This window comes from Tigriopus californicus, chromosome 8, assembly GCF_007210705.1.
Source record: "Tigriopus californicus strain San Diego chromosome 8, Tcal_SD_v2.1, whole genome shotgun sequence".
NCBI lineage: Eukaryota > Metazoa > Arthropoda > Copepoda > Harpacticoida > Harpacticidae > Tigriopus > Tigriopus californicus.
Genome location: NC_081447.1, coordinates 15557692 through 15578680, shown reverse-complemented (window position 1 = coordinate 15578680; position 20989 = coordinate 15557692). Strand labels below are relative to the sequence as shown.

The 20989-nt window shown below is 42.8% G+C and overlaps 1 protein-coding gene across 1 annotated transcript; it reads right to left on the bottom strand.

Annotated features, from left to right (window-relative positions):
* Nucleotides 1–12715: 12715 nt before the first annotated feature.
* Nucleotides 12716–16378, bottom strand: LOC131885599 (protein CutA homolog). The gene is made up of 3 exons (XM_059233689.1): nt 16138–16378; nt 13150–13255; nt 12716–13064 (listed from the first exon to the last, which is right to left on the bottom strand). The coding sequence occupies exons 1-3, from the start codon at nt 16267–16269 to the stop codon at nt 12790–12792; spliced, it is 513 nt and encodes a 170-aa protein (XP_059089672.1). The 5' UTR covers nt 16270–16378; the 3' UTR covers nt 12716–12789.
* Between the last annotated feature and the right edge of the window lie 4611 nt (nt 16379–20989).

Genomic DNA, 20989 nt, shown 5'->3' with positions numbered 1-20989 from the left:
TAGCAAGGCCTAGGTGAGTGATCTGACTCGAGAGAGTAACTGGAGGCGACCAATCCCCTCCCTTCACCGGAATGTTACCACATAGCCAGGTTGGCGTTGGTGGTCTTTTTTGTCGCTCTCATGATTGAGGATGTCCAGCTAACATGCCATTGCAGTTAATCGTTGGTGAAGAAAAATCCACCCCATTGGGCCACTGGGCAAATCTCTAGCTTAGTATTGATTAACTCAACAAGGCCGGGAGGAATTCATACTTGGACAATTGCTGACGAGGTCCACTTCGTTCCGAGCTTCTTGAGTGAAACGGCTAAAATGCGGAGTGCCTCTTGAGGAAACAAAATGAAGGAAGGACGACCTTCGCTGTGCGACTGAAACAGTACAAAAGACGACAAGTTTTCTTTGGTATTGACCATTCGGGACTCTATCTGCTGTGTGTGAAGGTCTAGCGACTGACTTACGTGCGCACGAGCAAGTCTGTGCCCAAATGCGGTCTCGGCAAACGTGGAACGGTAAAACACACCGGATGTTGTGTCAAGTTTTTTCTTCAAAGGAAGGGTTGAATGCACAAAGTTTCCTTAGCTTCCAGGCAACGGGATTTTCTTCTTTTAGATTTTTCAATAGTTCCATACTCATTCAGGCATTCTCATGTACTTACTTATTGCTTATTGAATGGGTGTGCAACATTTCTTGGCAAACACAGGCTCCCTGCTGGAATTGTTTGGCTCACTTGCCATATTTGGAGAGGGCAGATTTTGTATTTGTATTTGTTTGATTGTCGGTGGGTACATGCAATACGTACGTATTGCGAAGGTGCCAAAACTGGAACTCGAGGTATGTCATTACCTTAATTGAAAGTCTTTTTTCTTGGCCTGACTTGGATTAGAGACTGAAGACGGAAAAACGAATGCGGCAAAATTCCTTCAGGTAATCTTGAAAACTTGTCTCTTCCTAGGACTCAAGTGGAAACGAAAGGACAAATACACCTACAGCGTGTGTGTTGCCCATGAACATGTTACTAACGGGCTACCATTTGCATGGTTGAAGGCCCAAGGATAAAAATGTACTCCCGAAAATGAAACAATGGCCAGAACTGCCGACCAAGTAAAAACTGAGCCTTAATCTCTTTAAATGAAAACATTCCTAAAAATGTAATAAGTAAGTAGTATTAGTATCCTTAATCACATGTACAGTCGAGTATTTATCAACACAAATCAAATAGACGCCCGAGTACTGTAATTTCAAAAGTAGCATTTTCAATCGAATTCGGTCATCAAAGTGCTCCAGTTTTGTGTGAAGGAAAGCCTGAAAAACTTTGTAAGTTTTTGAAGTGCCCAAATGGAGACAAATTTGTTAACTCTGCCAGCTTTTTGGAAGGCAATAAAATATGTTTTCATAACAAGCCCTCGCAAAATTACCGCCTTGGGTGCAATTTCTTATAGATTCAGAAAGACGAAAAATGTTTAAAAAATATGGTTGTGAAAAAGAAAAATGAAAATGCAAACGAAATCATGGAAATAGCTATAAATGCTGTAAAAGTACAAAGTAAAATTGGCCCCATTTGCCAAATATATTTTCCAATACGAAATGCTTGGCTAAAAACTGTATTTGGCCAGATATGTCATTCTATATTATATTTTCATGTCAATGTAATTAAGTTTCAAATATTTCCAAAGCCTCCCCATTTTTTTACTATTTCAAAAGGCTGTAAAGGACGAGACAAACAAAAACAAATGTTGACATTAGGACACTATTTTAACTGACACGCTTGTAACGGTACGGATTTGATGAAGGCACTTTCGTCAACAAGAAGGTTTTGTTTTTTCGTTGAATCAAGATGGCGTCATCAACGCAGTCACCCATTACCTCACCCAAACCCCTGGAAACCCTACTCAAGTCTTCCGACTTCCTTGATTAAACTGGGTGAAGGTTCCAATGGGCTCCAACTCTGCTTATTCCAAAATCTTCCACGTAACGAAGCTCCGAACATCATTCCGATAATATCGACAACATTCTGGCTAGGCAGAATATTTTTTTTCTCCCTTTAAGCCCGAGACACCGGCTCCAGATCGTGCGACAGTGGCAAAAAAAGAAGGAATACCATCTTTTACTGATTAACAATTGGCCATGCAATGTACGTGGTGATCTCTTTCACAATTTCCATAGGTCATATCAATTCTGTGACCTAAATCATGTTCAAATCATCGCAAAAAACTAAACTTTATTGCCAGTTTCAAAGACAATCAAATTGTTTTTCTAATTCAAGTTAAATATTGCGCAAAACTGGCACAACACACGCAACGATAAAAATATCAACAAGAATAATTTTATTAATTGATAAGGAACTTACACTGACAAAATACAAAATAAATGTATGGAATAGGCAATAAGGGTATATGTACGAGTACATGTACATGTCGACTGTCGGCCACAGATCAAATGATGGAGGAGCTTGTGCTGACTTTCGGGGAGAGGTTAAGAAGCCTAGCTTACTAAACACAATCCTCTCCAGTACTTGCCCCTCCAACTAGAGATAATACAAATTCGACTATTAGAGGGCTTTATTGTAATATCCGTTGTTTACACTCTCAAAATATTTCAACGAATGTGAAGCTTCTGAGGGAAGAAAAACCGAGATTTAGAGTGTATGTGCAATAGAGCTGAGAGTTTGCTCTCATGACCAACCCGAACTAGTAACTCGTGCTCCGATATGAACCCGGGACGAGCAAAAAGGACACATAAGAAAAAGGCCCGGCAACCATTGAGTGAGTGAGACGAGATCCCAAACAAAACGCACATGTGGAAGAGATCTGTTGGTTCGGGCAGGGACTTCTTCCAACTTATTTCATATTGTAAGTTGAAGCCTCGAATAGCGGACGTGATTTTTTTACTCCTCCGACAAGAATCTTGTTTTTGTTTGATCAAAGTCGATGAAATAGTACCAACTGTGATACCAGTGAGCGGGGCCACGCCCACGAACAGTGGCCCCCATGAATCTGTGATATGCCCCGTTCAATGCACCTTCCAATCCTTCCTCTGCCCATATTCCCCGGCCCACGTCTTTTTCAAGACGTGAGCTTCTAGCCCTCCAATCCTCTTCCTCTTCCCAATCATCCCTTCCCTTTCCCACCCTCAATGCTAGTGATCTCTCTTTTCTAGGTCGGATTGAACAACTCGGTATCGCGAGGAACCAGCATCGGCGGCAACAGCGGATCAACAAGCGGAGAGGAGGGCATCAACCAGTGTCGGCCTGCTTTCTCAACTGTCATGGACGGGCGAACATGCTGCGAGTGGCTGGTGCGGAATGGTGTCTCAACAAGATCCGAGGACACGCCTTCACCTTCTTATCTGAGACGTGGGTCACCGAGGAGAAATACGAGAGTTGCTTTCCTGGCAAACAGAGCTTTGTAGTTCATGCCAGGAAGCCCATTGAGCATGGTAGGGCTAGCGATGGGTTGGAGCTCTATATTACCAAACGCTTTGAGCCACCCTTCTCTCATCCTCTCCCAATCACATAGCCGTGGATGCCCAAGGCTTCACCTTCATTGGCGTCTACTATTAGCCAACCACGGACTATGATGATAGCATCTCGGACCTCACATCTTACCTTCAGAAGGTGAAGAATGCGGAGAAAGTCATCATTGGTGGTGACTTCAACATCCGTCCTGACTGTAATGAATTCTCCAAGCTCGCCTTGATCCTGCACCAATGGAGAATCACTCTGCACTCCGACCTGGGAGTCCCAACACGCACCTACTCCAGGAGCACTTTTGTACTCCACCACATTTTCATATCAGAAAATATTCCATCTCCAGCCAGTTTCGTCCACCCATTGGCCGTTTCTGATCACCTCCTGATTTCAGTCACCTTCAAGTGCCCAGAAATTTCCATCATCTGGGCGTGACTTGAAATGGGAGGTGCGCGGTCAATGTACAGAAGTGCGCGGCTCAACTTGAGGCCCTGCAGCTATCCATCAACACCTGGGTTGTGAGCAATCCAGCTGCAGTGGCCCAAGGCATTTCGCTAGTATTTAAAGAGTCCTCCTCCTTGCAGAGGAGGAGAGGAGGACTCAAGACCCCGTGGTTCAGCGCCTACCATCAAGAGCTGAGGGGTCAAATGCTCCAAAAACTGCGTAGTGCCAAAACAAGCCAAACACCAGAGACTTGGGAGCAATATGCGATATCAAGAATTGTATATCACAAGTCTCTGAAGAGTGCTGAGTCAGCCCTCCAAAGGTTTGAAGTAGAGAACTTGGTCTCTTCATCAGCCTCGTCCCGGATGGCGGGCTTGTACAAACGTGCCAAAAAGCCCGCCACCAACTCAGAGATTCCCGTGAGCAAATTCTTCCTCCACTGTCAAGAACTGTTTGCATCAACATCGGAAACAGTAGTGGAGGAGGTCCAGGGCTGCCCAGAAGAACACCACCCACTTTTGCAGCCCTTCATGGAACCCGAGATGGACGTGGCCTTCAAGAAGATGAAGAGTACAGCCCTCTCCACATCTGGGGTCTCCCCTTTCCAACTTTCACTTCTCCGGACCCAATGAGTCAGCCATCATCTTCATCCATAAGAAGGAGCCCGGGGACATTCCAAACAACCATCGGACCATTGCCCTGGAAGACCCCTTCTTGAAGATGATGTCCACCCTACTAGCTGCCCACTTTTCCGGATTGGCCAAGCATAGGAATCTCCTCCCAGAGCGCCAATTTGGTTTCCGGAGAAGCCGCTCAACCACCACGGCGGCTACTCTCCTGTATGAAATTGTGCACTCAAACATCAGCAATTAGAGGAGAGTGTATGGATGCTTTGTGGATTTCTCCAAAGCATTTGATAGGGTGGACCGAACGCGGTTATTCCTCAAACTCCAACTGTGGGGAGTTCCGCTTTCAATATGTGTCCTGCTGTCCATCATCTATGCGGAACTCAAATGCTCCATTCATTCTGGTGAGGACCTATCCCCCTGCTACTTCACTTCCACTGGTCTTCCGCAGGGGGATCCACTATTGCCAATTCTTTTCAATCTTTATGTATCCGACCTGCCCAAAGCCCTCACACACCAAGGCCCCACAATCAACCATTTTTCGGTTCAATATCTTCAATATGCAGAGGACCTGGTTCTCTTGGCTAATTCAGCCGTGGAATTGCAAAATGCCATCAATGCCCTCCTCAGTTATTGCCAAGAGAACGGCCATCAAGACAACACCATCAATACAAAGGCAATGGTTTTCCATAAAGGTCGTCTGCCTCCCACCTCCTTCCATATTAACAATAGTCAATAACAATAATTTTGAATATGTCGGTTTCACATTCTCAACTCAACTCTCCTTCACCAACCATCTCAAATCATCAATGGTCAAAGCCAGGGCCAGGATGGGATACATTTGCAATAGACTTCCTATCAAGAATCTTCCCCTTCGCCGCCCTCAAATCCACCAATGCCATCTTCACCAAGTTCCTCAAGCGATACCTCTGTGTGCCTCAATATGCCAAGAATGCATGGACGCATTTTCTATGCGAAACCGAGCCCCTCACCATCGGGCTGGCAAGGTTATTGTCCAACTGTGTTGGGAACCTGACCTGTCTGGAGGTGATGTCCGGACACAAGTTTTCCTTCCCGGTCAAGGACTTGCTAACACCTTATTGTCCTTGGCCCGACATCCCCTCAGAATATTGGCGGTCACGCACCTTTGTCCGGCTCCCGGCCTAATGCTATCAACGACGGGAGCTGACAAAAGATCTCTTCAATCTGGCCCATCCTCTACTCTGCAATAACCAAGAATTCAATCATTTACCTTTACCTGTGTTTGTACTGTCTGTGATTCCCCTTTTCCCAAATACATTGAACCAATTCTAGTCATACTCATTGTGATATCACTTTCTAGACGACTATTTTATTGTTTTTACCTTGACATTTTTCTTGTTTTAACAACCAACCTCTGTTTAATGTATATAAATCATATTTTCTTTTATAGATATTTTTACGCCATGACAATGCAAAGGGTCACAATAAGGATTATTATTATTATTATTTTCGACACTTATTTTTATTACCAAGCTTAATTTTTAAAAAGAAATAAAGCAACAATGTAAATGACGACAAGTGAGTGATTGCGATCTTTGGTCGGGAGGTGGGTACGGGAAGCAGAGACGAGATTAGAAGGGGAAAAAGTACAGTCCACGCGAACACTTCTCTATGAGACAGCTCTGAGTAGCAACTTGGCCTTCATTGCCTAACGGAGACATGGTTGACTCCAGCCGTCCTTGACGCTGAAGTAGAAATGAAAAGATATTCAGTGATTCACTGTGACCGGCCAAGATTCTCAAACCTTAGCTATGCCATGCTGGGGTGTGCCTCTACTTTCAAGATAACTATGCTGCGTCCTATTCATCCTACAGCAATGGTGATATCGAATGTATTGCATGTGACATTAAGAATGTATACACTTCAACTTAGCAGGCCTCTACCGACCCCTATTGTGCCCTGCAAATAAAATCGAAGATGCCTTGAGGCATCTCAGTCTAGAGTTGTCTCAAATTTCAAACTCTTATCGTACTTATTTGAGGACTTTCAGTATGAATATGGTTTTACCCAACACGTTGAAGATAAAACGAATGTAGAAACATACTGAGGCCGGTTCTTTGAACCACTTCTAACTCAATTGACACATGAATTAGTCCACTAATTAGTCAACGACCCCAGTTTTGCGTTCTTTGAATAATGTCTAAATTTGGTCGCGACCAAATCATGCACCAATCCGTTGGCTAAACAAGACATGAACTAGACGGCAAGAATTGACCTTCTAATTCGCCGCTAAATTGAAATGCCAAGAACCATGGCTAATTTCCCTGTGCTTGATTTTCATGCATTTCAAACAGAATTGGAATTGAACATTAAAAACACATTATCATCAATATTATAAATCAAAGTGAAAATCACAATTAAAATGTTGACTGCTTAGGCTTATGCCACATATGTAATTAAAGAATACATTTCCACATGGCCATCCATATTCCACAAGTTGGATGAATTGGGGGCATAGATAACTTCACATGTAGATCGATCAAAGGCGCTGTGATCGCGTGTTTTCGTCTCAGCTGTCGCTGGTGGAAAAAAGGTTTCATTTGCAGTCAAGCTACTTAGGACAACTTTGGTACAAATTTGAATCGTTGACGAATCGTCCAAATTCAGAGTAGAAACAACTAATACAACTCCTTGTCAAGCATTTACTCTCGACTAGCATGCTTCATAAAACAGGTTTGAGTAAGTTGTCCAACCACATTTTTAAGAACCAAATTTTGAAGGGGTTAAAATGGGGCTCAAGTTAAAGTTTTCATCCATGTGGTGGAAACACTTAAATGAAAAGCAGTGAACAAGCCCGGGTTGAGGCTGACCTCCAAAGGTGTCGGAATGACCTTGATTACTTAAAGGTGCAATCATGTTGCCCACATTCAAGCACATTTTTGGGAGATTGAAACGAAATTCCGAATGCCTCATCATTGCGTTGCAATTTCGGATAAATTTTTCTTACACTTTCGACATGCGTTCCTAAATAAGGGCAATCAATAGAGTACGTGATTTGGTCTACTAATGTCTGAATCTTTTTTGACAAGTTACGTATATTATGTCCCAAAAAGCATGTTTTTATTATTCTACCGCTCTTTCTACCTCTATATTTGTAAGATTCAAAAGAAATTAAGATTAAAGCGGAATAAAAAACGTTTCATGAGAATAATTCAACTTGCCTGAAGCAAGATTTCACGAAATATCTTTGTCCCTTTTCCACCAGCGTCAGCTGACCTGAAAACATGCTCATGCGGTACAGCTTGTTCCGTCCACCAGCCAGGGGTGAAAGGTCCTGACTTTGGGACTCTGAATTAATCGCAGCACTAACAAGAAGTACTGTACGCTTCTTTAGCACGAGCCGTTTACTGTCCTTTTAAAATCAATTGGGAACACAAAACCCAAATATGACCTACCGGGTCGTGGATTGGAATATCGGCACCAAAAGGAATTGCTTTGATTCTTGGCACAAGCCGTCGATTGGCTTTCAAAATCAATCGGGTAAAACAGAACCCAACAAAAACGACCTGTTTGCAAATCAGTAATTATTCACGGAAATTAAAGAATTGGGTCGTAGCATCAAAAACAAGTACTAAATGCTTCCTTAGCACGATTTGGTTTTTCTCTTTTCATCAATGGGTCTATGAGCAGGTCGTGGACACAAATCTCGTCACCAAAAAGAAATTCTATGTTTCTTTGTCGCTAGCCGGTTTCAGCTTTCAAAACACTGGGAAAAATACACCTAAAATAAGTCCTGTTCATTAATCAAAATCACTGGTGGGAATCAAAATTAGATTCCCGGGTCGCGGCACCAAAAAGAGACTATGTTTCTTGGTCGCGAGCCGGTTCCTCACTTTACATCAATGAGGGTAAAATTCCACTACAAGATCGGGTCAAGGTATAAAAATCACGGGAATCAAAGATTCCCGGGTCGCGGCACCAAAAAGAGACTATGTTTCTTGGTCGCGAGCCGGTTCCTCACTTTACATCAATGAGGGTAAAATTCCACTACAAGATCGGGTCAAGGTATAAAAATCACGGGAATCAAAGATTCCCGGGTCGCGGCACCAAAAAGAGACTCTATGTTCCGTCCACCAGCCAGGGGTGAAAGGTCCTGACTTATTGAATTCCCGTGGTGAACGGAAACATGGAACTCCTGACCCAAGCACTAGGTAAAAATACCTTGATAGCTCTCAAAGATGGAGAGCACCTAGTACAAGGGCTTAAATTTCTTAGACCTATCTTAAGGCCTCCGGTTATAACCCTAATCAGGGCATACGAGCAATAGTTTGAGCTTCCTTCTTCAGGGCCTCAAACAATCATTAAACGACTAAGGATACAAATCGCTAGCTACCTCTACTCCCCATTGGTCCCAGATCAATCTCGGTTGTCTGGCATACCTGGGCCAATCTTCAAGGCTAACTATCCTGCAAAATGTGGTCACTATCCTAGTCTAAACGCGTCTATCAAAGTCGACCTCTACTCTAGAGTCTAACTACTGATTTCTGCTACAAGAGTGATGAACTTTAGATACAGTTGTTGCATACAAATCACTTGCTACCTCTACTCCCTACGATGCCAGCACGATCTCGGTCGTCTGAGAAATCTAGGCTACTCTTCAAGGCAAACTGTACAGTTCAATCTACTTTATTCATCACAAACACACCGCCTATCAGCTGTCTTGCTCTGGTAAGAAAAGTGGGGGAATTGTTGGGCCAATGGAAAAGGGGACATACGCATATGAAATCAATGGGTTAATAATTACTGCTCGATGTCTGGTGAGATGGTCCAACGGAGATGCTCGGATGACGTCCACTCGACGGGATTGAAGGTCCACTAACAAAGTGACGAAGTGCTGTACTCAGACTCGGCACTTCCCAGGTCCTCTTGCTCTTGTGCACGGCTTCCTGGGTTTCCTACTCCCATATGATGACGATCTCTGTCCTTCGAAACAGTTCCCACTTCTTGGCACCACAACAATGACAACGTCCCAGCACTTAGCAATGGCGGGTGCTTCCTCCTTGGAGAGGTTCAAAATCTGACTTCTCTCCTGGAGAATGAAAATGTGACTCTTGCTCTGCTCGAGCCCAAAAATGTGACTGTTCGTTGATTTAACTATCCCGTACCACGTTGGTTTCCGCCTCTTGCTCATGGAGGCTAAAACGGGTTGTCCCATGGCTATCGGTGGACGGTGACGGCTTCCTCTATCCACTGTTGCACACAAAACATTGGGCCGGAACTACGTCCCAACGGGACATTCCGGAAGGATTGGTCGTCATTTGCCGTCAGGGGGGGGCCGACATTTTGGTAACATCGATCCTTGAGGATGAGATTGCTTATCCAGATCCTCTTCCCCCTTCTCAAAATGCTCACGAGAATATCGTTTTTGATGACCGAGGATTTCCTGTTTCTCCTCCCTTCAAACATGTAGCCGACATTCCTCACCCATGGTTGTAGCTGGGCTGACCAGCCCCTCGGGTACTGGAGCTCTTCCTTGGTGATAGGAACGATGTAGAGATTGATTCACACTGAATCACAAAGCTCTTTAATACAACCGGTTCCTGTGAGATTGTACAGCTATGATCAAGGGCTGGAGGAGCTACTTATGATGGATCCCGACGTCTTTACGAGCATTAGGGTGACATTTGGTTGACATCTGACCGGCAAACGGACTACACGATGGGCAATCCAACAACTTTGTGGTTTTCCCAAGATCATAATATACATTTTCTTAACATTTTGATAAAACCCGTTCCGGGAGCAATCATTCATCCTGTACATCACTTATCCATATGATATTAAAATGATGTACGCGATTGTGGACGGAACACAGCTCCTGTTGAGCTTAAGCATTCTAGTTATAGTTTTCTTTGATTGGGGGGCCTCTGAGCCACACTCCAGTGCTTTGGCAAATGGTTGATCTTCTGAATAAGGAAAATGCCAGCGAACTTTTATGATGAACAACACGACCGAGAAGAATTTGTTCAACGTTTTCATGAACGACTGCCCTTTAGAGAGCCAAGGCAAATAGATTGCCTATGAAAACACCTCTACATATTTTGCAAGATGAGGGAGTTATTGAAAAATCACGATTCTAACTAGATGGCTGGCCACAAACCTGTGCGCTATCAAGGCATGGAACAAAACAATGTCGAATAGCCCAAGCTTTTTGTAGAATACCTTATAAAAGTTCCTTTTTCGGACATACAAACAAGATTTCTTAAAATCTCTATATCAAACAACAGTACCTAATTTCGACGGTTTCGGGAAAACATTCCGTTTCTGCCAATTTTCCCCCAAGTCTGGTCACCCTATGTTATGATCTTATTTTGATTTAGTATCCTGTTTGTCCCACGAATTTGGCGGGAAAATTCAAAACAGCTCTTGATCCAAAAGGTCAGTGACTAATTCACCGCCAATTCAACATGAATTAGGCATGATTCAAAGAACGCGAAAAAGTTCATGAACTAAGTCACGGCTAAATAACGGCGAACTAGTACATGAATTAGTGCATGAAATAGACGCGATTCAAAGAACCGGCCTCTGGACTTGGCCCTGACTGATGATACTGGTGCCATTGAACGAGTGATAGTCAGTGCCTCCCCTGTGTCTGATCATAAGCTACTAGAAATTGTCACAAACTACTCAAGACATCCATCCTCTTTGGTCCCTCATATTGAAAAGCTGGGAGGATTGTCATCCTTTTTCTTAGGAGACAGACTGGCCAAACGTTCCTTCTGCCCTCCGAGATAGTAAGCTTATTACTCCGTCATAGAGAAACCCCAATATGTCATGTCCCTCGACGAAGCAAACCTCAAACTCACTGATACCTGTTTGGAACAGTGCTGCCAGGTGGCGACAGGCTAAAACCGCCAGATGACCCCCCAAAAACGCCAATCCAAGACATNTCGCCAAATGTATTTTCAAAAAACGGCAGAAAAAACGCCAGATATTCTTTTAGTATTTCTAAGGCACTTCAATGTATAATGAAATGCTTTTTTTGCATGAATTGAATTTTCTGGCCTTCAATTAACTATTTGTGTCATACACAGAACCTTCTTTCACCACGGACTACTAAAGTCAGATATTTTCAGATTGAGGAGCGTAAATTAGCAGAGTTGCAGATATTTTACCCTACTCTGTAGATTTCGCAATTTAACTACTTTGAAACAATGCATCTCATAAAGCAAAACTATGGTTCATGGTTTCTAGTGGATATAGAGGTGTACTGTTTGAACATTATTCACACATAAAGATGTGAGTGACGTGGCATGTGCCAAAAATTATAGTCCACCTTCAAACATCTTAGAATCTTTCTGCATCAAACACATAGCTATGATATTTCTAGAGAAATGCATTGATGATAATACAAGTGATGCATGATTCACAATTCAAACGCGTCAATTTGCGCCCAAAAGTGTGCAGTACATTAATCAATTGCTCTGAAGTATGAAACTGAAAGTGCGATGAGATAAAATTGCCGAGGCACAACTTGCATTCTTACAAAGCATCCTCAAGGCTAAGGAAAGATATTTGGGCTCCAATGAGTTCAGCAGGTTTGCAAAAGGTCGAACAAGTCCAAAGATGTTTCACTGGGACCATCACAGGATTGAGAGAGACTAAAAAAGTTGGGACTGTACAGTGTTCAGAGAAGGTACGAAAGGTATCTGGGGCTGTACGTCTTCAAAAGTATCCATGAGCTTTGTCCCAACCCAGGATTAAGGGTCAATTCTAGTGACCGTAGAGGCATAATGTGCATTTTGAGAGCACCTGCAAGCCCTGGAGAATCCAGGCTAGTTCGAACAATGAAGTCCACATCTCTTCTTTCTCGGGCTCCTTCATTGTTTAATTCTCTTCCCTCTAATGTTCGTAGGGAATACGTAGGCCATGTTGATCCGGTAGCATCTTTCAAGTCAGACTTGGACAAATTTTTAGATAGCATTCCAGATCAACCTTACATTTAAGGACTAGCTCGGTCTGCCAACTCGAATTCCTTGGAAGACCTAATATTATGTAGAGATTGAAAGGCAATAAACAGACGAATTATTACCTTTCATTTTAATAGTACTGTGGATTACATTCCCTGTAGCGATTAGAAAAGCCCGTGAAAAATCAAACCATTATGAAAAGACCCACACATTTGTGCCTTTTATCGTTTATGTTAACCGAAAGATCATCACGAAAACATTGTTTTCGCCGAAAGTTGATAGTCACAAGCAAATCGTTATCAGAGTTCTATTTATCCTCCAATTTCTGAGCCATTCTTTGTGGGACAGTATTTCCAATCCAATCTAAATACTTTTGACTGCCCTGTTCGATGGAGGTGGCGATGACTTCGGGCGTGTCGAAAGGGTGGTTCTGATGGACAAACTCGGTCAACTCCGGGACAACGGTGCTCCTAGTCTTGATCATTAGCAGAAGCTCCGTGTCCGTTTCTATTTTACCTTCCCATTCATACACAGAAGTGACGCCCGGAAGGATGTTGACACAAGCTGCCAACTTCTGAGTCACTATTTGAAAAATAACAAAAAAAACTTAAGCATCCGGTGACAGCAATGAGGTCAGCTGGAAAAGATCAGGGATTAACCAACCCACCTACACCTTGAGCGATCTTTTGGGCCACCTCTTGGTTGGGAGCCGTGACGAATACCATGGAGAATGGGTGGGTTTGCGACATCTTTTCAGTGGTCGACACCAAAGGCTGCAATAACATCAACAACAACTAGGGGATTAGCGCCAGTTTTCATTTTAAAACATCATCCCCATTTGATTTTCCTCTCCGATCATCCTATAAACTTTTCTACAGAGAAAGAGAAACAATCTAATACCGGTTTTGAGATCACTTATCGGATTGATAGGCGCGATGATTTTTATAAAGGCAGGGCTTTCTGACCGGACGGCATTCCTTTCTCAACCTTCACGCTTTAAGAAGCGAAATGCAAGACAACTGATCAAGGGTTACAATATAATATGATCCCCTAGCCGTGTCATCTTATTGATATTTCTGTTGATGTTAGTCGTTAATTAAGGGGCTCATCCAAGCAAAAGGGGGACCGGTGCATAAAGTTATGATTTACTCCGTGTTTTATTCCATCTCGTTCTGTCCGTTCTCCCCCCCTTTTTCTTCTACTTTTTTTACAAGTGAATTTCCTTTAGCCCTTACTCTTACATACTAAAGTCAATTGTGTTCAGAGTGGCAACAAAAAATAACCAATATAATCAAAGACATAATCAATGTCTCGCTAGGGAGACTGCGAGGTAGGAGTTGAACAAACTCTAGTGGCCAAAAAAGGAAAAAGAGCGTTAGTAGGGAAGAACCATGACTTTTTTGCTTCATTCAAAATTTTTGAAATCATGGAAGACAGATGCAAACAAAAGTGATTAAATTTCTTTTGAATGATTTGAGTTCATGCGACATTGTAGGATAAGAGTGATGAGTAGACTCTTTTTTAATGTGTAGTTTAAAATTCCAAAATTGGACATTTTTCTGCCAAACTTTTGTACCAAAGAGCATTGATAATGCATATTGCTATACATGTTGCACTTTAATACTTCAACCTGTCATTTGTTGCGTTCAGTTTTGCTTATTAATAATCCATTTAGTAAATCCTCTTTTCAACACAACTGGACATTTAACTTCGCCACTCATTGGTGTACAGAGTCTCAAATTTCGCACTTACTATTAATCAAAAATCAAATATTTTTATTTTGTTACTTATTGGGCCTGTTTTTTTACTATTTTGCCTTATTTAAAGAAAATATTTTTTTCTATATTTCACCACAAGCAGTTGAATATTTTCAGTGTCTAAAGTGATGAGAGTTCTGATTTAGCAGTTGATAGTGATGCCCTCACACATGACTGAATTATTATTTTTTCCCAAGGAATCTAGTCCAACTTCTTAATCTCTTTATCATCAAAGTTGATGCAGGAGTTTTTCGAACAATAAACACCTTTTGTTACATTGTTGTTGCAGCCTATTAACATATAGAACCATCAATAGGAGTAATGGGATTAAATGACCATCAAAATTAAACGAAGGGTACCAGAAGGCTTGGAAAGTAAAGGCGATAGTTAATGTCCAAGTAATGAGCTATTATCAATTAAATACATTGCCTTAGTTTGATGTGAGAATAATCAGGGTGATACTTTGAGGCTTGCTAATGGTTTCCCCAACATGCCATTAGTAATGTTATATCATTAGAAAGAATACAACTCTAGTAACATCCTTCTGTGATTGTTTATTTGATGGTATCAAGAATCTAGTTCTTTTTGGATTTTTGATGTTGCTGAATGTCTCATTCAAACTTAACACGATTTCTTGTTTAATAACTTGTTCAGGATAGAGTTTACAGAGTTGGAAAACAGCACTGTTAACGCATTAAGATCAATTGTTGTCTAGGGTTGTTAATTTTCTTTCTTTACAACGACGCAAGGACAAACGTTAGCAAAGGGTTTACTAACGCTGTCTTTCCTTTTTTTTGCCGCGAGATGTCTCATCATGAAACAAGCAGTCCCTATAATAGTGGACTTAAGCCATTTGAGGCACGTTTTTTAAAGTTCGTACCTTGGAGTTAGGGAGTATGAAAATACACTGGTCATAGTGGAAAGCGGATGCTCACTTTGGGTAACGTCCAAGCCTTAATTCAGAGATAAAAGCCTAAAACTCGCCTCTGGTTTCTAACCTGCGCGCACAAGCAACTCTCTCAAATACTCATGTTAAGCAATCAGATAAGTTAAAAGCGTTGCGGGCGCTTTAGAGTTGATTCTGCTAAATGAATAGAAACGCCAGACGCATAAGTGCGTTTCTATGTAAGAGCACAAAATGGCTTTGACTTTTAAATTGTTTAACATCTGTTATTGTATACTTCAGATCTGGTAAAAATGATATTCTTGCTTTAAAATTGTAGTGTTATTCCTTATTTAGGTTATCACGGCTTACGCCATGCTTATGCATCATGCTCTCTCGTTCTTCATATATGCTCTCTGTGTATATACGATCTCTTGTATCCATGCCCCAACTACCGTTCAATAAACAGTTTGCAATAGAGCTTCAACCAGAGTACATCGTCTGTCTGTGCTCCACGCGTCCATAACATAACAAAAATGTTCCCAAAGGACTTTTGCGCAAGCAAAACCAAAGACGCAAGCTATGGTAGCACTCATCTGACAGATCGGGGTGTCCAAAAATACGGAATTATGATGCGAAATTCATCAGGGAGACAACCATAAATATTTGATCATCAAAAATCCCAAACATCTTACAACAACCTAATTAGCTCTTTCTACGACAAACTAGAGACAGAAATTTTGAATAGAGTGGGCTTTTGCGATTTTCACCTAATTTGAAAATGTCCTTCTTTGGATCGGAATACGGGGTGGTTAACTTGTGCTCAGACAACTATTCGCATTCAATAATGTACCACATTGAGAACCAAAGCTATGAGACCTGAAATTAAGAGTCGCTACTGCAAGACAAATTACTTTTGACAAACGTCTGGGTTTTACACACAACGCCAAAACAAAATGATTTCCTGCCTCAAATTGTAAGTCATTTTAGGGAACTGTTACAGGAATGAACTCACCCGTTGGCTCCAAATGTTCCAACTGGGAAAAAGCCTGGGGGTAAACCAGGCTGATCGCCAAATTGGTATTGAGCTCCAGAGCATATAACTTGCTACACTGAGCGCTACCACAATGACTGGCAGTCGGGTCATGGACGGAGCAATTGCAAAAAGAAGGTCTTTCGAATCATAACTGAAATACTAGCGACTAACGCAAAAATTCTTTAGACTACAGGCCAGCATTGCCAGCAGCTCAGCGTTGCTGATGGCCATAGCCAAGTTAAAAAGTAACCAATCAATATGTATGGCATTACCAAACGAAATTTATAAAAGGAAGTAACAAAAACATTTTACTAAACTAAAAACAGTTCCCGAGCGCCAAAGACAGCGGACCATGTCCACTTTTCTGTCTCATATGATTAGTTTTTTTACACGAGGTAAGTCAATCCATTATTTGGAAGCTATGCCTAATTTTTTCAGTGATGACAGAACAATTTACAACAGTCGTTAGGAAATTGGTTTGCATATTTTGCAGACAACTTGTCAAAAAAACTTGGCCCATAATGCAATGGGTGACGTACTAAGCTCCATAAGCACATGTGATTTGTAAGCCGCGTTGATGCTTTGCAAAGTAACTAATTCAGACAAAGAAAAATGCGACGCGGGAATCAAGACTTAACTTAGTGCTACGAACGAAGTGGGACGATGGCAATAAATCAAAGGCTAGGCACCAACAGCCATAAGCGGAGTTGTATTAATGCAGAAATTCAGGATGGCCAAATCCGATGGGACATAAGTCTTCTGCCCACATTTTATTCCTCTATGTTCATGTAAGAGATTCATTGGACCCTAAATTAAATCAAATTTTACTGCACATTCTAGCTGGGCTCAAAAGCCACCCACCCATTTCATTTACTTGACACGAGAGCAAACTGTTGGTCGGTGCTTTTGTTCCTCAATTATTGAATTACAACTAAAAGTATATTTGGTCTTTACATGGCCAAAATAAAAAGAAGGTTCTACAAAACCAACAGACGAATTGACCCAAAAGAATAGCCAGATTTGCCAAATCTGGCTCACTATCTGTCATATTGGCAGGCCTAGAATCATCACAGCCTGAGCTGAAGTGGTGGCTTCCACTTAGATGTATTGCTTTTGTTACTTCAATCCTTCAATAAACTACCCTTCGGCAAAGTGAACCTGTACTCACCCAACCTTCGTTACGAGGGCCTGTCCAGGTTACATTAGTTTTTTGAAGGAAATTCAGGGAATGCGTAGTAAGCGTAGCACCCTGATTTTGGGTACTTTGTGGAGGCAGCAGTTAGACAAATATCCCAGCCAACCTGCTTCTGGCATTGATTAAAATTATCATCATAATTGTCCTTTATTTGAAGCAAACACTATTCTGATATTGAACCAAGATATTAGTAAAGAGACAAAACAACACCAAAAACGATACTTTTATATTTTGTGTCACAACTCATTGGTGCTTTCCAGATGATGCCCAAAATAAGGACATTTCCTTGAAATTCTTTTTTTTTGCATGACCAACAGGTTGATTGTGCTATAAGGCATGCGGGATATCTATAGGGCATGTCAACTGAAGAAAATTCAAGCAAAAATGTGGTCTGGCACCCTGATTTTGGGCATTTTTGGGCGGGAGAACTAAGACAAACATCACAGTCAAGTCGCACCATCCGCCAATTGAATTTTCAATGATTGAGTGATTTTGAGTGAGCTGTGTTGCAATAACCCAACAAAATGAACAATTTTGGTGTAATTCGGTGAACGCACTATGAAATTGCCTCAATACCACAATGCTATTTGCTTATGGTCTAGTAACATGACACAGATTTTCACACAATATATCAATAAAACTGCAACTCATAGCACAATTCGAGCCTCACAGCCTCACAATTTGGACTTGGAACCTACTCCAACTTTCTGCGATCTGTGAGAGACTTTGTCGCCTGGTTTGAAGAATGGCTCCAAGCATGANGACCTCTGTCAAAGGAAACCCCCCCGAAGGCGAACAAGTTAGCTCTTTTGGGGGAGGGGGGGCAAATTTGTTAAGCAACAACAGCTTAAAAACAAAATACAATTCAATTAGAAAACTAAGATGGAAATTTCAGCAGCAAACAAAAAAGAATGATCCACTGAGAAGAATTGTAACAAGCCAAACTTGGTCGCCCTAAGAGGCAAGGAGCAAATACAGCAACTCCTTGAAATCCATTTTTGTGCTATTTACAACAAATGGAACTGTTTGAAAGATCCACATTGATCTAACAGCACATGAATGGTATTTTTTGATTCAAACCAATTTTGAATCAGGTTCATACCTTCTTACATGGTAATTGAATTGAATAAATGTTTCCACCAATCCCTCAATACTGATCAACTCATCTAGTTTGTACACTTCAAATCCATAATGCAACTACAAATGCAATATATTGCTGTTGAATAAAATCATTGCTGATTATTAAACCCATGTCTGTAAATTGGAATCATTGCTGATAATTAAGCTTATTGCTGTTTATTGGAATCATTACCATATTCCAACATGAAATCACTGTTACTAGTTCTTGCACTCCTCCGGCTTTTCTTTTTCCAGTTTCTAGAAACACTTCATGGAGAACAAAAATAAACTTCACTGAAAACTACTCTTGCAAACGGCAAGAGGGTTGGTCTGTGGGCAGTGAATCGCTACTTTGTCCAATTTGTGTGATAAAATTTGTGTTGTGTGACTGGACCATTAGACAAGCATGCAAAATGAAATACATGTCCAAAGTCAATGCATGCACAGTACGGTTTGGCTGGGCAGCTTGTCTTTGATTTAACTCCATAGAATAACGTCAGTTGTTCATGAACAGGTTCCCTGGACAAGCCCTATTTCTAAAACTCATTGTCTACTGATTGTTACCAGCAGAATAAGAGAAGCAAATATGACATGTTTTTTTTTGTATTTATTTTTCCCATGTTTTTTGGCATACTTTGGTTTCTATCTGGCAAGTTCTAGCGTATACTGGCATGTTTTGAGACGTAATCGGGCATGTTGGGAGCCCTGAGACCTGGCAGCACTGTAGGCTGGCTAGCTGGAGCTTGGAGTTTTCCCTATGCTTTCACTCTCGCCCGTCTTAAGAAAAACTAAGAAGAGTAAAATGCAAAATGCAAAATGATAACAGGAAGAAACACAATTTGAGTTGAACAAGGTATTTGACAATACTGTGGTGGGCCGGTCGTCAGCGAGATCGCTTACACCCTAGGAGATGAAGATCGAATGTTGGTCTGGCCCATTCTTCGTAGGGGGATCATTTGAGAATTGCGGGTCAGATGACCAGGAGCGATGGAGAAAGCTTCCTTCCTCTCCCAGCCCCCCGTCTAATCAGGTCGGGTCGGACTGCCACTGCCCCGAGCTGAGACCAGCCGGGTCGGCTCAACCAACTGGGCCGGTCTTGGTGGGGGTGGGCTGGGTGCCCAATGTCCCAGGGCATACCCAGGGAGAAGCGCGTGGGCAGCCGGTCAGGCTGAGGCCCACTAGCCCGCGAGTGGGGTCGGGCCTGTGTCTGTGTGGACCAGGTCCCGGCCTCGAGCCGCCTTGGGGTCCAATCCCACGGTTCCACCTAGGCGTTAAGAGTCAGCCAACTAGAATTCGGGCCTTCAAGGCCGGTTGGCTTGAGTGTCTCTGCGAGGCTAGGACGGCTACGACATATGTATAAATAACCACACACATGAGAATGGGGGTGGTGATGGTGGATTGAGGCACGGCTTTCGCCACGACTTAGCCCTGACTCAGCGTTGATGTGCCGTGCCGGTAAACGTTATTCTCCACCGATTTAACTGGCAGTGCTACTTTTTTAAATCTTAAACCTAACCTCATCAAACTTGATCTAACCTGACCTAACCTAATCTAACCTAACACGATATTAATAGCCTTTAAGGTCTCTCTCCAAACCTTTCTAACAGTTTGTCACCAATTTGAAAATGAGCACCGCCAACTATGGCCGTTACACATCTTCCGTTTTTGGGTCAGCTGATATTTTGGTCCTTCGAGAAGAGAATAAAACCTAACCTAACCTGACCTAACCTTTCGGTTGCAAGGGCCTGGGGGCGCCTAGGCCGCGGCGCAAGCCTGCGGCAGCTCGGTTGCAAGGGCCTCGGAAACCGCGGCAGATTAGAGCTTAATTCTGCAATGAAAAAAAACAAGAGATTCCGTGCAGCGAGATTCGAACTCACGCCAATCAAAATTCTGCTCACGGTCACGCACACGTTCATGACGGTCGAAATTGGTAAAGCAGCTACATGTCGCGAGAGTGGCAGCTGACCCAAAAATGGAAGACATGGAACGACCGTACACCGCCAACTAACTAAACGGTGGAGAATAACGTTTATCTGGATGGGCCAGACCCGGCCAGTCGGTTGAGGTGGCTTGAGCGGTTTTGAAGGCCAAGGGCCAGGAGCCAGCCAGCCCAAGCGACGCATCGACCCACCGACCCACCGACCCACCGACCCACCCCAAGGCCGGGAGGGGCCGAGTCAGCACGGGTGAAAGGCGGTGTCCTAGTCGCCGTCAACAATCCCAATTTTGGCGTGGAGTCGTGGGCTACTAACTGGACCCCAAGAGCCGGCGGCCATCATCAGCCTTCCTCTGGGTCGGAATCTATCTTTATCATCTCTCCGGATCGACGGGGTGGAGGGTGGGTCAGCATCGTCAGCATCCTCAGCATCCCTCCTGCCCTCACCCACCTGAAGCCAGGCCAGAAGCCGGAACAAAAGGCCAGATCCACTCCCTCCCTCCCTCCCTCCCTCACTCACTGTAAGTCCGTGAGCGACCCACACCGACCCACTACTCCTGGCCCGGCTGATGGCCCAAGAG